Source organism: Brachyistius frenatus, unplaced genomic scaffold (assembly GCF_029030835.1).
Source record: "Brachyistius frenatus isolate BFR_SWC_R1_liver_20210118 unplaced genomic scaffold, ASM2903083v1 Contig_200, whole genome shotgun sequence".
In the NCBI taxonomy this organism is placed as follows: Eukaryota; Metazoa; Chordata; class Actinopteri; family Embiotocidae; genus Brachyistius; species Brachyistius frenatus.
The window spans coordinates 399477-413153 of record NW_027210799.1 but is presented as its reverse complement, the minus strand read 5'-3'; the positions used below and the strand labels follow the sequence as shown (position 1 = coordinate 413153).

The window sequence follows — 13677 nt, the reverse complement described above, 5'->3', positions numbered from 1 at the left end:
GACGACATGCTATAGTATAACTTTTTTATGATATTTTAGACGACATGCTATAGTATAACTTTTTTATGATATTTTAGACGACATGCTATAGTATGACTTTTTTATCATATTTTAGACGACATGCTATAGTATGACTTTTTTATCATATTTTAGACGACATGCTATAGTATAACTTTTTTATCATATTTTAGACGACATGCTATAGTATAACTTTTTTATCATATTTTAGACGACATGCTATAGTATAACTTTTTTATGATATTTTAGACGACATGCTATAGTATGACTTTTTTATGATATTTTAGACGACATGCTATAGTATAACTTTTTTATCATATTTTAGACGACATGCTATAGTATAACTTTTTTATCATATTTTAGACGACATGCTATAGTATGACTTTTTTATCATATTTTAGACGACATGCTATAGTATAACTTTTTTATCATATTTTTTTTATCACGACATGCTATAGTATGACTTTTTTATCATATTTTAGACGACATGCTATAGTATGACTTTTTTATCATATTTTAGACGACATGCTATAGTATAACTTTTTTTATCATATTTTGGACGACATGCTATAGTATGACTTTTTTATCATATTTTAGACGACATGCTATAGTATGACTTTTTTTTATCATATTTTAGACGACATGCTATAGTATGACTTTTTTTTATCATATTTTAGACGACATGCTATAGTATGACTTTTTTATCATATTTTAAACGACATGCTATAGTATGACTTTTTTATCATATTTTAGACGACATGCTATAGTATGACTTTTTTTTATCATATTTTAGACGACATGCTATAGTATGACTTTTTTATCATATTTTAACGACATGCTATAGTATGACTTTTTTATCATATTTTAACGACATGCTATAGTATGACTTTTTTATCATATTTTAGACGACATGCTATAGTATGACTTTTTTTTCATATTTTAGACGACATGCTATAGTATAACTTTTTTATCATATTTTAGACGACATGCTATAGTATGACTTTTTTATCATATTTTAGACGACATGCTATAGTATGACTTTTTTATATATTTTAACGACATGCTATAGTATGACTTTTTTTTTTACGACATGATATACTATGACTTTTTTTATTTTTAACGACATGCTATAGTATAACTTTTTTAAGTTTTTAACGACATGCTATAGTATGACTTTTTTATCATATTTTAACGACATGCTATAGTATGACTTTTTATCATATTTTAACGACATGCTATAGTATGACTTTTTTTCATTTTTTAACGACATGCTATAGTATGACTTTTTTTAAAATTTTAACGACATGATATAGTATAACTTTTTTTTAATTTTTAACGACATGATATAGTATGACTTTTTTTTCATCATTTTTAGACGACATGCTATAGTATGACTTTTTTTTCATTTTTTAACGACATGCTATAGTATGACTTTTTTATATTTTTAGACGACATGCTATAGTATGACTTTTTTTTTCATATTTTAGACGACATGCTATAGTATGACTTTTTTTTATTTTTAATGACATGCTATAGTATAACTTTTTTAAGTTTTTAACGACATGCTATAGCGTAACTTTTTTTTTATATTTTTAACGACATGCTATAGTATGACTTTTTTATCATATTTTTAACGACATGCTATAGTATGACTTTTTTATCATATTTTAACGACATGATATAGTATGACTTTTTTTGTATTTTTAATGACATCATATAGTATAACTTTTTTGTTATTTTTAACGACATGATATAGTATAACTTTTTTTAATTTTTAACGACATGCTATAGTATAACTTTTTTTTAATTTTTAACGACATGCTATAGTATAACTTTTTTTATTTTTAACGACATGCTATAGTATGACTTTTTTTTAAATTTTTAACGACATGCTATAGTATAACTTTTTTTTAATTTTTAACGACATGCTATAGTATGACTTTTTTTTATTTGTATTATTTTTTTAACGACATGCTATAGTATAACTTTTTTTTAATTTTTAACGACATGCTATAGTATAACTTTTTTAATTTTTAACGACATGATATAGTTTAACTTTTTTTTAATTTGTAACAACATGCTATAGTTGAACTTTTTTTTATTTGTAACAACATGCTATAGTTGAACTTTTTTTCATTTTTAACGACATGCTATAGTATGACTTTTTTAATTTTTAACGACATGCTATAGTATGACTTTTTTATCATATTTTTAACGACATGCTATAGTATGACTTTTTAATTTTTAACGACATGATATAGTATAACTTTTTTTAAATTTTTAATACATGCTATAGTATGACTTTTTTATTTTTAACGACATGATATAGTATAACTTTTTTTAATTTTTAACGACATGATATAGAATAACTTTTTTAAATTTTTAACGACATTATATAGTATGACTTTTTTATCATATTTTTAACGACATGATATAGTATAACTTTTTTAATTTTTAACGACATGATATAGTTTAACTTTTTTTAATTTGTAACAACATGCTTTAGTTTAACTTTTTTTTTATTTTTAACGACATGCTATAGTGTGACTTATTTTTTATTTATAACGACATGCTATAGTATAACTTTTTATTTATTTTTAACGACATGCTATAGTATGACTTTTTAAAATATATTTAACGAAATGTTATAGTATAACTTTTTATTATTTTTAACGACATGCTATAGTATGACTTTTTAATTTTTAACGACATGATATAGTATACATTTTTTATTTTTAACGACATGATATAGTATGACTTTTTTTTATCATATTTTTAACGACATGCTATAGTATGACTTTTTTTAAAATTTTTAACGACATGATATAGTGAAACTTTTTTTATTTTTAACGACATTATATAGTGTAACTTTTTTTTAATTTTTAACGACATGATATAGTGTGACTTTTTTAATTTTTGACGACATGCTAAAGTATGACTTTTTTTAAATTTTTAACGACATGCTATAGTATAACTTTTTTAAAATTTTTAACGACATGATATAGTATAATTTTTTATCATATTTTTAACGACACGCTATAGTATGACTTTTTTTAAATTTTTAACGACATGATATAGTGTAACTTTTTTTTATTTTTAACGACATGATATAGTATGACTTTTTTTAAAATTTTAACGACATGCTATAGTATAACTTTTTTTTAAAATTTTAACGACATGATATAGTGTGACTTTTTTATCATATTTTTAACGACATGCTATAGTATGACTTTTTTTAAATTTTAACGAAATGTTATAGTATAACTTTTTATTATTTTTAACGACATGCTATAGTATGACTTTTTTTTAAATTTTAACGACATGATATAGTATAACTTTTTTATTTTTAACGACATGATATAGTATAACTTTTTTATTTTTAACGACATGATATAGTATAATTTTTTATTAATTTTTAACGACATGCTATAGTATAACTTTTTTTAAATTTTTAACGACATGATATAGTATAACTTTTTTATCATATTTTTAACGACACGCTATAGTATGACTTTTTTTTAAAATTTTAACGACATGATATAGTGTAACTTTTTTTTATTTTTAACGACATGCTATAGTATGACTTTTTATTATTTTTAACGACATGCTATAGTATGACTTTTTTTTAAAATTTTAACGACATGCTATAGTATGACTTTTTTATCATATTTTTAACGACATGCTATAGTATGACTTTTTTTTAATTTTTAACGACATGCTATAGTATAACTTTTTTTTAATTTTTAACGACATGATATAGTTTAACTTTTTTTTAATTTTTAACGACATGCTAAAGTATGACTTTTTAAAATTTTTAACGACATGCTATGGTATAACTTTTTTTTAATTTTTAACGACATGATATAGTATAACTTTTTTATCATATTTTTAACGACACCCTATAGTATGACTTTTTTTAAATTTTTATCGACATGATATAGTGTAACTTTTTTTATTTTTAACGACATGATATAGTATGACTTTTTTTTAAAATTTAACGACATGATATAGTATAACTTTTTTTTATAATTTTAACGACATGATATAGTGTGACTTTTTTATCATATTTTTAACGACATGCTATAGTATGACTTTTTTAAAATTTTTAACGACATGCTATAGCGTAACTTTATTTTTTATTTTTAATGACATGCTATAGTATGACTTTTTTTTAACAACATGATATATTTTTTTTATTTTTACGACATGCTATAGTATGACTTTTTTGTCATATTTTAACGACATGCTATAGTATGACTTTTTTTCATATTTTAACGACATGCTATAGTATGACTTTTTTTTCATATTTTAACGACATGCTATAGTATGACTTTTTTTCATTTTTAACGACATGCTATAGTATGACTTTTTTTCATATTTTAGACGACATGCTATAGTATGACTTTTTTATCATATTTTAGACGACATGCTATAGTATGACTTTTTTCATATTTTAGACGACATGCTATAGTATGACTTTTTTATCATATTTTAACGACATGCTATAGTATGACTTTTTTTTTATCATATTTTAGACGACATGCTATAGTATGACTTTTTTTCATATTTTAGACGACATGCTTAGTATGACTTTTTTTCATATTTTTAACGATGCTATAGTATGACTTTTTTTCATATTTTAGACGACATGCTATAGTATGACTTTTTTCATATTTTAGACGACATGCTATAGTATGACTTTTTTATCATATTTTAGACGACATGCTATAGTATGACTTTTTTATCATATTTTAGACGACATGCTATAGTATGACTTTTTTTTTATCATATTTTAGATGACATGCTATAGTATGACTTTTTTATCATATTTTAGACGACATGCTATAGTATGACTTTTTTTATCATATTTCAGATGACATGATAGTATGACTTTTTGTGATTATAGTCATGACTTTTTCATCATATTTTAGACGACATGCTATAAATATGACTTCCGTTTAAATTATTTCAGGCAACACAACAGTGCAGTTGTCAGCGTTGTCGTCTTACAGTCTAAAGGTCCGTGGTTCGATCCCCGCCTGGGACTTTCTATGTGGAATTTGCATGTTCCTGCATAGGTAATAAGTAAATTTAAATATGTCATCCATAATTTGGATGACTATCTTATGCATGTTATCATGCATCAAACATCATGTAGTCGTAATTGTGACAAAGTCACACTCCAAGCAAGAACATGCAATCCTCCACAGACAGAGTTCCAAGCCCCTGATCGAACCCAGTACTTCCTGACTGTGAGATGACAACGCTAGCAACTGCAAAGTTGTGATAAAAAAGTCATACTATAGCATGTCGTCTGAAATATGATAAAAAAGTCATACTATAGCATGTCGTCTAAAATATGATAAAAAAGTCATACTATAGCATGTCGTCTAAAATATGATAAAAAAGTCATACTATAGCATGTCGTCTAAAATATGATAAAAAAGTCATACTATAGCATGTCGTCTAAAATATGATAAAAAAGTCATACTATAGCATGTCGTCTAAAATATGATAAAAAAGTCATACTATAGCATGTCGTCTAAAATATGATAAAAAAGTCATACTATAGCATGTCGTCTAAAATATGATAAAAAAGTCATACTATAGCATGTCGTCTAAAATATGATAAAAAAGTCATACTATAGCATGTCGTCTAAAATATGATAAAAAAGTCATACTATAGCATGTCGTCCGAAATATGATAAAAAAGTCATACTATAGCATGTCGTCCGAAATATGATAAAAAAAGTCATACTATAGCATGTCGTCTAAAATATGATAAAAAAGTCATACTATAGCATGTCGTCTAAAATATGATAAAAAAGTCATACTATAGCATGTCGTCTAAAATATGATAAAAAAGTCATACTATAGCATGTCGTCCGAAATATGATAAAAAAGTCATACTATAGCATGTCGTCTAAAATATGATAAAAAAGTCATACTATAGCATGTCGTCCGAAATATGATAAAAAAGTCATACTATAGCATGTCGTCTAAAATATGATAAAAAAGTCATACTATAGCATGTCGTCCGAAATATGATAAAAAAGTCATACTATAGCATGTCGTCCGAAATATGATAAAAAAGTCATACTATAGCATGTCGTCTAAAATATGATAAAAAAGTCATACTATAGCATGTCGTCTAAAATATGATAAAAAAGTCATACTATAGCATGTCGTCCGAAATATGATAAAAAAGTCATACTATAGCATGTCGTCCGAAATATGATAAAAAAGTCATACTATAGCATGTCGTCCGAAATATGATAAAAAAGTCATACTATAGCATGTCGTCTAAAATATGATAAAAAAGTCATACTATAGCATGTCGTCCGAAATATGATAAAAAAGTCATACTATAGCATGTCGTCCGAAATATGATAAAAAAGTCATACTATAGCATGTCGTCCGAAATATGATAAAAAAGTCATACTATAGCATGTCGTCCGAAATATGATAAAAAAGTCATACTATAGCATGTCGTCCGAAATATGATAAAAAAGTCATACTATAGCATGTCGTCCGAAATATGATAAAAAAGTCATACTATAGCATGTCGTCCGAAATATGATAAAAAAGTCATACTATAGCATGTCGTCCGAAATATGATAAAAAAGTCATACTATAGCATGTCGTCTAAAATATGATAAAAAAGTCATACTATAGCATGTCGTCTAAAATATGATAAAAAAGTCATACTATAGCATGTCGTCTAAAATATGATAAAAAAGTCATACTATAGCATGTCGTCCGAAATATGATAAAAAAGTCATACTATAGCATGTCGTCTAAAATATGATAAAAAAGTCATACTATAGCATGTCGTCTAAAATATGATAAAAAAGTCATACTATAGCATGTCGTCTAAAATATGATAAAAAAGTCATACTATAGCATGTCGTCTGAAATATGATAAAAAAGTCATACTATAGCATGTCGTCTAAAATATGATAAAAAAGTCATACTATAGCATGTCGTCCAACATTTTATAAAAAGTCATACTATAGCATGTCGTCTGAAATATGATAAAAAAGTCATACTATAGCATGTCGTCTGAAATATGATAAAAAAGTCATACTATAGCATGTCGTCCGAAATATGATAAAAAAGTCATACTATAGCATGTCGTCTAAAATATGATAAAAAAGTCATACTATAGCATGTCGTCCGAAATATGATAAAAAAGTCATACTATAGCATGTCGTCCGAAATATGATAAAAAAGTCATACTATAGCATGTCGTCCGAAATATGATAAAAAAGTCATACTATAGCATGTCGTCCGAAATATGATAAAAAAGTCATACTATAGCATGTCGTCCGAAATATGATAAAAAAGTCATACTATAGCATGTCGTCCGAAATATGATAAAAAAGTCATACTATAGCATGTCGTCCGAAATATGATAAAAAAGTCATACTATAGCATGTCGTCCGAAATATGATAAAAAAGTCATACTATAGCATGTCGTCCGAAATATGATAAAAAAGTCATACTATAGCATGTCGTCCGAAATATGATAAAAAAGTCATACTATAGCATGTCGTCCGAAATATGATAAAAAAGTCATACTATAGCATGTCGTCCGAAATATGATAAAAAAGTCATACTATAGCATGTCGTCCGAAATATGATAAAAAAGTCATACTATAGCATGTCGTCCGAAATATGATAAAAAAGTCATACTATAGCATGTCGTCCGAAATATGATAAAAAAGTCATACTATAGCATGTCGTCCGAAATATGATAAAAAAGTCATACTATAGCATGTCGTCCGAAATATGATAAAAAAGTCATACTATAGCATGTCGTCCGAAATATGATAAAAAAGTCATACTATAGCATGTCGTCTAAAATATGATAAAAAAGTCATACTATAGCATGTCGTCCGAAATATGATAAAAAAGTCATACTATAGCATGTCGTCCGAAATATGATAAAAAAGTCATACTATAGCATGTCGTCCGAAATATGATAAAAAAGTCATACTATAGCATGTCGTCATACTATAGCATGTCGAAATATGATAAAAAAGTCATACTATAGCATGTCGTCCGAAATATGATAAAAAAGTCATACTATAGCATGTCGTCCGAAATATGATAAAAAAGTCATACTATAGCATGTCGTCCGAAATATGATAAAAAAGTCATACTATAGCATGTCGTCCGAAATATGATAAAAAAGTCATACTATAGCATGTCGTCCGAAATATGATAAAAAAGTCATACTATAGCATGTCGTCCGAAATATGATAAAAAAGTCATACTATAGCATGTCGTCCGAAAAGTGATAAAAAAGTCATAATATAGCATGACAATCCATGGGCTTTTTTTTTTTTTTAATTAGCAAAGGAGCTTACAATTAATAGTCCTACAAACCAACTGTAACATAAGTCTGAAGTGGTTTGAGGTCCCGGAGGTTTGAGGTCCCGGAGAGGTTACCTGGCTTTGCAGGGTCGGTAATTCAGCCGCAGTCGAAGGGAATTTCAATATAAAACCTTTGAAAAATAATAAAAAGATCCTCAAATAGTCAACAGAAACAAACATTCATACTTCCAATAATGACACAGTACATTGCAATTTGAAATTTGTTTTTACTTAAAAAAGATCAAAATAAAGATGTACAATTGAATCCAAAATAAGACGCCGTATTACACTTCAGCTCTAAAGACAGATGGCAGGACAAGAAGACTTCTCCGCTGTGAACCCCCCCCCCCCACCCCCCGGTCCAGCTCAGCTACAGCATGTGTGAGGGGAACGGACCGGATGAGAACCGGGAATGAACGAAAAGAAACAAAACAAAAAAAAAACCATTAACCAGCACCCATTGTTGGGCTGGTGCTGCTGAAGATGTGGCGTCTCGTATCACATTGCACATTTCAGAAGAGAGACGAGGACGCTTCAGTCAGCGAGACCGGAGCGAATACATTTCGGCTACAGGGCGTCCAGCCCCCCCCGCAGGATCCACAGTGATCGAATAAGGAAGGGCTCTAATCATTGTTCAACATACAAACGGCGGCTCGGGTTCCACGTCTTACCGGAAATAGCATCGACATTTCAAATAACATACAGTGAGAGAAATGGTATTGTTCAATTTTGCCTCGTTTGGACTCATGTCTCCGCACACGTAATGGTCTAAAAGATCTACCCAGATAGTACTTGACCGTCGACATTTAAAACCAGCAGACAGACGATTTCTTTTGAATTTCCGAGTACAAAAAATAGATTAAAGAATGAAAAAAATAGTTATATTCTTGACTGCGGTAACTTGATTTATAAAGCTGTACTCGTGAGCATCTCTCCGGGTCTACGTCTGCACAGTGAGGGGGTGTGGTTTAAGGATCGGGGGTGGAGCTAGTTAACATTCATTGTTGAATATATTTATTAATTTGTATGTAACAGGTATCAGAGTATTTGGGCAGTTGATACCCTTTCACAATAAGAGTGTGAATGTTCCTATATAATACAGTTAAGTATTCAACACAACTTTTTAACACTGCCTTTCCACGCGTCTCCTCCTTCAAGTGGCATCGTCTTTTTCATTATTGCGATGAATAAAATCTTTAAAGATGATTTACAAAAAAGAACTGTCTGTCTGTTCACTACAATATCTTCTATGTACATCTGTTTAAAAAGCAAGCATGTTACACAGTCGTCCCTATGTACAGCTAGAGATTTCATTTTGTTTTTCACGGAATATACATATTTACTTATTTTCACAGTTTCCTATGTTTGCTCATATATTCAGTATCAATAGACTTCATTTTTGTTTTTATCAATACAAATATTTTCCATCATATCTTCGTGGCAGCGGGCCGCGACCCCTCCCAGCGTCACGCGTTGATATCTGGTGAGATAGTTGTCTCTCGAACGCCGCTCGTGTCTGTGTGGCAAATACTGTTCAGTTTGAAAACAATCTTGATTGTGGTTCAGTTTTTGCCAAATTCACAGCAATCAACAAAAAAAAGAAAAGAAAAAAAAGAGAAAAATGCACAGTTTTGAATTTCAAGTTTACAGTTTTCTGGTCTTTATCTTTATCATATATCATGATATTATTCATTGTCGTCCTTCCTCTTCTGTCACTGGAGTTGAAAAGGTTGAATGGCTCCAGTGGGTTTTGTGTCAACACAGTAAAAAAAAAGAAAAAAGAAAAACCGATTGTTCTGCCTCTGGTTTCCACAGATTTCGTAGAGAAGTCAACCGAGCCACAACAAGTCCTCAAACCTCTGACAGTGGGATTTGTTGTCGGCCGTGTCGCGCCCACCGGAGGAGACCCGTCGGCTGAGTGAATCCTGTTTCTTGGTAGGTTTGTTTCTGGTTGTGGGCGGTGTGATTACTGCTTGTTGTTGTTGTTGTTGTTGTTATTATTGGAGTAAGGCACTTGAGAGGTTTTTGGTTTTCACGGGAGCTCAGAGGAGACCAGGGCGAGGCCGGAGCTCTGACGGATGGGAGGCCCGGTGTGGACGGCCTTGGGACAGTCGGGCGTCAGCACCCGTCCGTTCTCCCCGACGCTGCCCGTGATGGACAGACGGGCCTTGTTCCTCATGGCTTCTGTAAATGTGAGCTGGGGAGAAAAGTCAAGAGAAAGGTTTGTGCATGCAAGCAGGTGGGAATACGAAAACTAGGACTGTTGCAGATTAGACTTTCAGGATGTGTTTGGAGATCATTTGGATAAATGCTTTTTTTTTTTTTTTTTTTTAAGGTTAGCTTCAACGTAGCATGTTTTCTTTTGCAATCATAATTTATCATAACTGAGAAAAGATGTAAGACAGAAGAGAAGAGAAAGAGAAAAACGTTCCAAAGCTCTAAAACCTAGAATACGTAGGTTTGTGTTGCGTTGTTGTTTGCCAACGTTAAATGCAGCGGTACACACACACACACACACATATATATATATATATATATATATATATACATATATATAAACACAGTTAGAGTCAGAGAACACCTTTCATAGCCATTCAGAACAGTAGCCAGCCCCATACTACATGTAAATCCAAAGGCAACAGAATTATTACACAGTGAGTGACAGCTGCAGGCGGGACAGGGAAGCTGACTAAGCAACAGTCAAGCTAATGAAGAGTTGGCGCTGGAGTGCTGATGGGGGACACATAACCACGCTGGACAGATATACACCGAGCGAGGGGAGGTATCTGAAAGTCGAACGGTCCGGGACCCGGGGGAAATAACCAGTGGAAGCAGCCCACATCAATAAAGTGAGCTCGGCTCGGGGGGGTGGGGGGGTGAGGGGTGAGGGGGGGTGGACCTCACTTGTGTTTACTGCGGCCGTACAATGTACGGAGCTTAAATGTGGCGTTATTATATTGGGCGTCCTGTGTGCTCGGGGCCGCTCGCTCATTCAGTTCGTCATGTGGCTTTACATTGATGGTCTATTGTAACTGACAGTCGAAAGAGTGTGTGTGTGTGTGTGTGTGTGTGTGTGTGTGTGTGTGTGTGTGTGTGTGTGTGTGTGTGTGTGTGTGTGTGTGTGTGTGTGTGTGTGTAGGCCCTCAATGCTACGAATATAATTTTCAAGGTTTCTTATGTGGGAAAAAAAAGGCACTTGAGCTTCAGATGTTGTACAAGTTGATGAACTGCCCTGACTCATGTTAGACGTGCGTCTACAACTGAGATGTTGGTCCTCATTTATCGTGCGTTTTACGTCCTCTGACAGGACATGCCGAGTGTAAGAAGCAATGTCACAGCAGCACTTCGATTTAAAAGCAGAACTCAGAAAACGGTGCTTTTAAATGGGTCGTAATGATTTCTACGCCGGGGGAACTACCTGAGCTCATGCGTGAAGTTGCGTTTTCCTCCTCAGATTTGAATAAAGAGGGATCAATAAAAAGCTTGATCACGACTACCGTCTTCCCACCGACTCTAAGCTGGGCGGCGCGGGTTCGATAAATGAGGGCCAACGTCCGCAGACACGCAAGCTGCGAAGCGGTCGAAAGGCGACGTCACGTCTGAAGATGACTCGTCGCCCGCTGTCACACGGAGAAGAAAAAGCTGGAGCGCAGACCGGAGACGTCACACCACCACAGCGAGCAGAGAGGACAGAGTGGGGAGAGCTTTTGCCACCGGTCACCACAGTCACTCAGCACGGAGAAAGCTAGCACGGGGAGATGATAGGTTTCACTTACAGTGTCTGTGCAGGGAGCTAGAGAGGGGGGTGGAGGGGTGGGGGGAGGGAGCAAAGACTTTGGGTGGACCTTCTAGCTTCTACATCTTGTCAGCTTCCCCATCGCTGCCGTAATCATTGAACCCCTCGCTGAACTCGGCTAAGTTGGGGATGCTGGGCCTGGGGCTCTGGCTCTGGCTCTGGCTCTGGCTCGGCTCTGGGTTATGGGAATGTTGGGATTGGGATTGGGATTGGGCCTCCACCTTCATTCTCTTGGCCTCGTTGCGCGACTTGTAGCAGAACTCGATGAGGGCCACCAGCATGGCCAGGCCCAGGCCCCCGACGAGGATGTAGAAGACCCCCGCCACGTTGCTCAGGCTGAGGGCCTGGGACGACTTGTCCTGCAGCCGGCCGGGAAGGGGAGCAAAAACACAGACGTCAGCGCGAGCTTCAGCGGCAGCATGTGCACACAGTCACTCAACACACAACTGATCACACTCAGCACATTTCTGTTTTCATTACATACGTCTACGCTCTCAGTCTGTAGCCATGTTATCGATACTCTACCAATAAAACAAGATTATCCTCCATCAACTTCATTAAAGAGTCAGTTTAACCAAATTACAAAGAGGGTGTTTTCTCACTTAAGTCCAGCGCTGTCGAGTAGTGAAAAGAGTTTGAATTGGTTTTAGATATGCTAATAGTAGATTTACAATATGCAGAATTAAAAAAAAATACAAATAAAATTAACATCTTTCTCCTTAAATAATGTCCTGATTATTCTGGATGAGCACTCACCGTTCCAGACAAAATCGATGAGTGCACCACTCAACAATATACTCTATAATAACAATATACTCTATAACAACAATATACTCTATAATAACAATATACTCTATAATAACAATACACTATAATAACAATATACTCTATAATAACAATATACTCTATAATAACAATATACTATAATAACAATACTCTATAATAACAATATACTCTATAATAACAATACACTATAATAACAATACTCTATAATAACAATATACTCTATAATAACAATATATTCTATAATAACAATACTCTATAATAACAATACACTATAATAACAATATATTCTATAATAACAATACACTATAATAACAATACACTATAATAACAATACACTATAACAACAATATACTCTATAATAACAATATACTCTATAACAATACACTCTATAATAACAGTATTATATACTCTATAATAACAGTATTATATACTCTATAATAACAATATACTATAATAACAATATACTCTATAATAACAATATACTCTATAATAACAATATATACTCTATAATAACAGTATTATATACTCTATAATAACAATACACTCAAACCTTTCTTTTGTCAAATTAGCACCATTAAAATTGAGCTACAATATACCCAACATTGTACGACGTCTTTTTCTGTGAATTATCAGCAAAACCTGTCAGAGATAATAATATTTAAGGTAACTGTAACTCACACCAAATCTATAAATATGCG

The 13677-nt window shown here is 32.2% G+C and overlaps 1 protein-coding gene across 2 annotated transcripts in view; it reads right to left on the bottom strand.

Moving 5' to 3' along the window:
- Positions 1-8725: 8725 nt before the first annotated feature.
- The window catches only part of gria4b (glutamate receptor, ionotropic, AMPA 4b), a 107459-nt gene continuing 102507 nt past the window's right edge, over positions 8726-13677 (bottom strand). For both annotated transcript variants that reach the window (XM_069718837.1, XM_069718836.1), the window contains exons 15-16: positions 12415-12552; positions 8726-10594 (exon numbers count right to left, since the gene is read on the bottom strand). In XM_069718837.1, the coding sequence (XP_069574938.1) occupies positions 10430-10594; positions 12415-12552 (303 nt within the window). In that variant the 3' untranslated portion in view covers positions 8726-10429. The remainder of the gene's footprint in view (positions 10595-12414; positions 12553-13677) is intronic.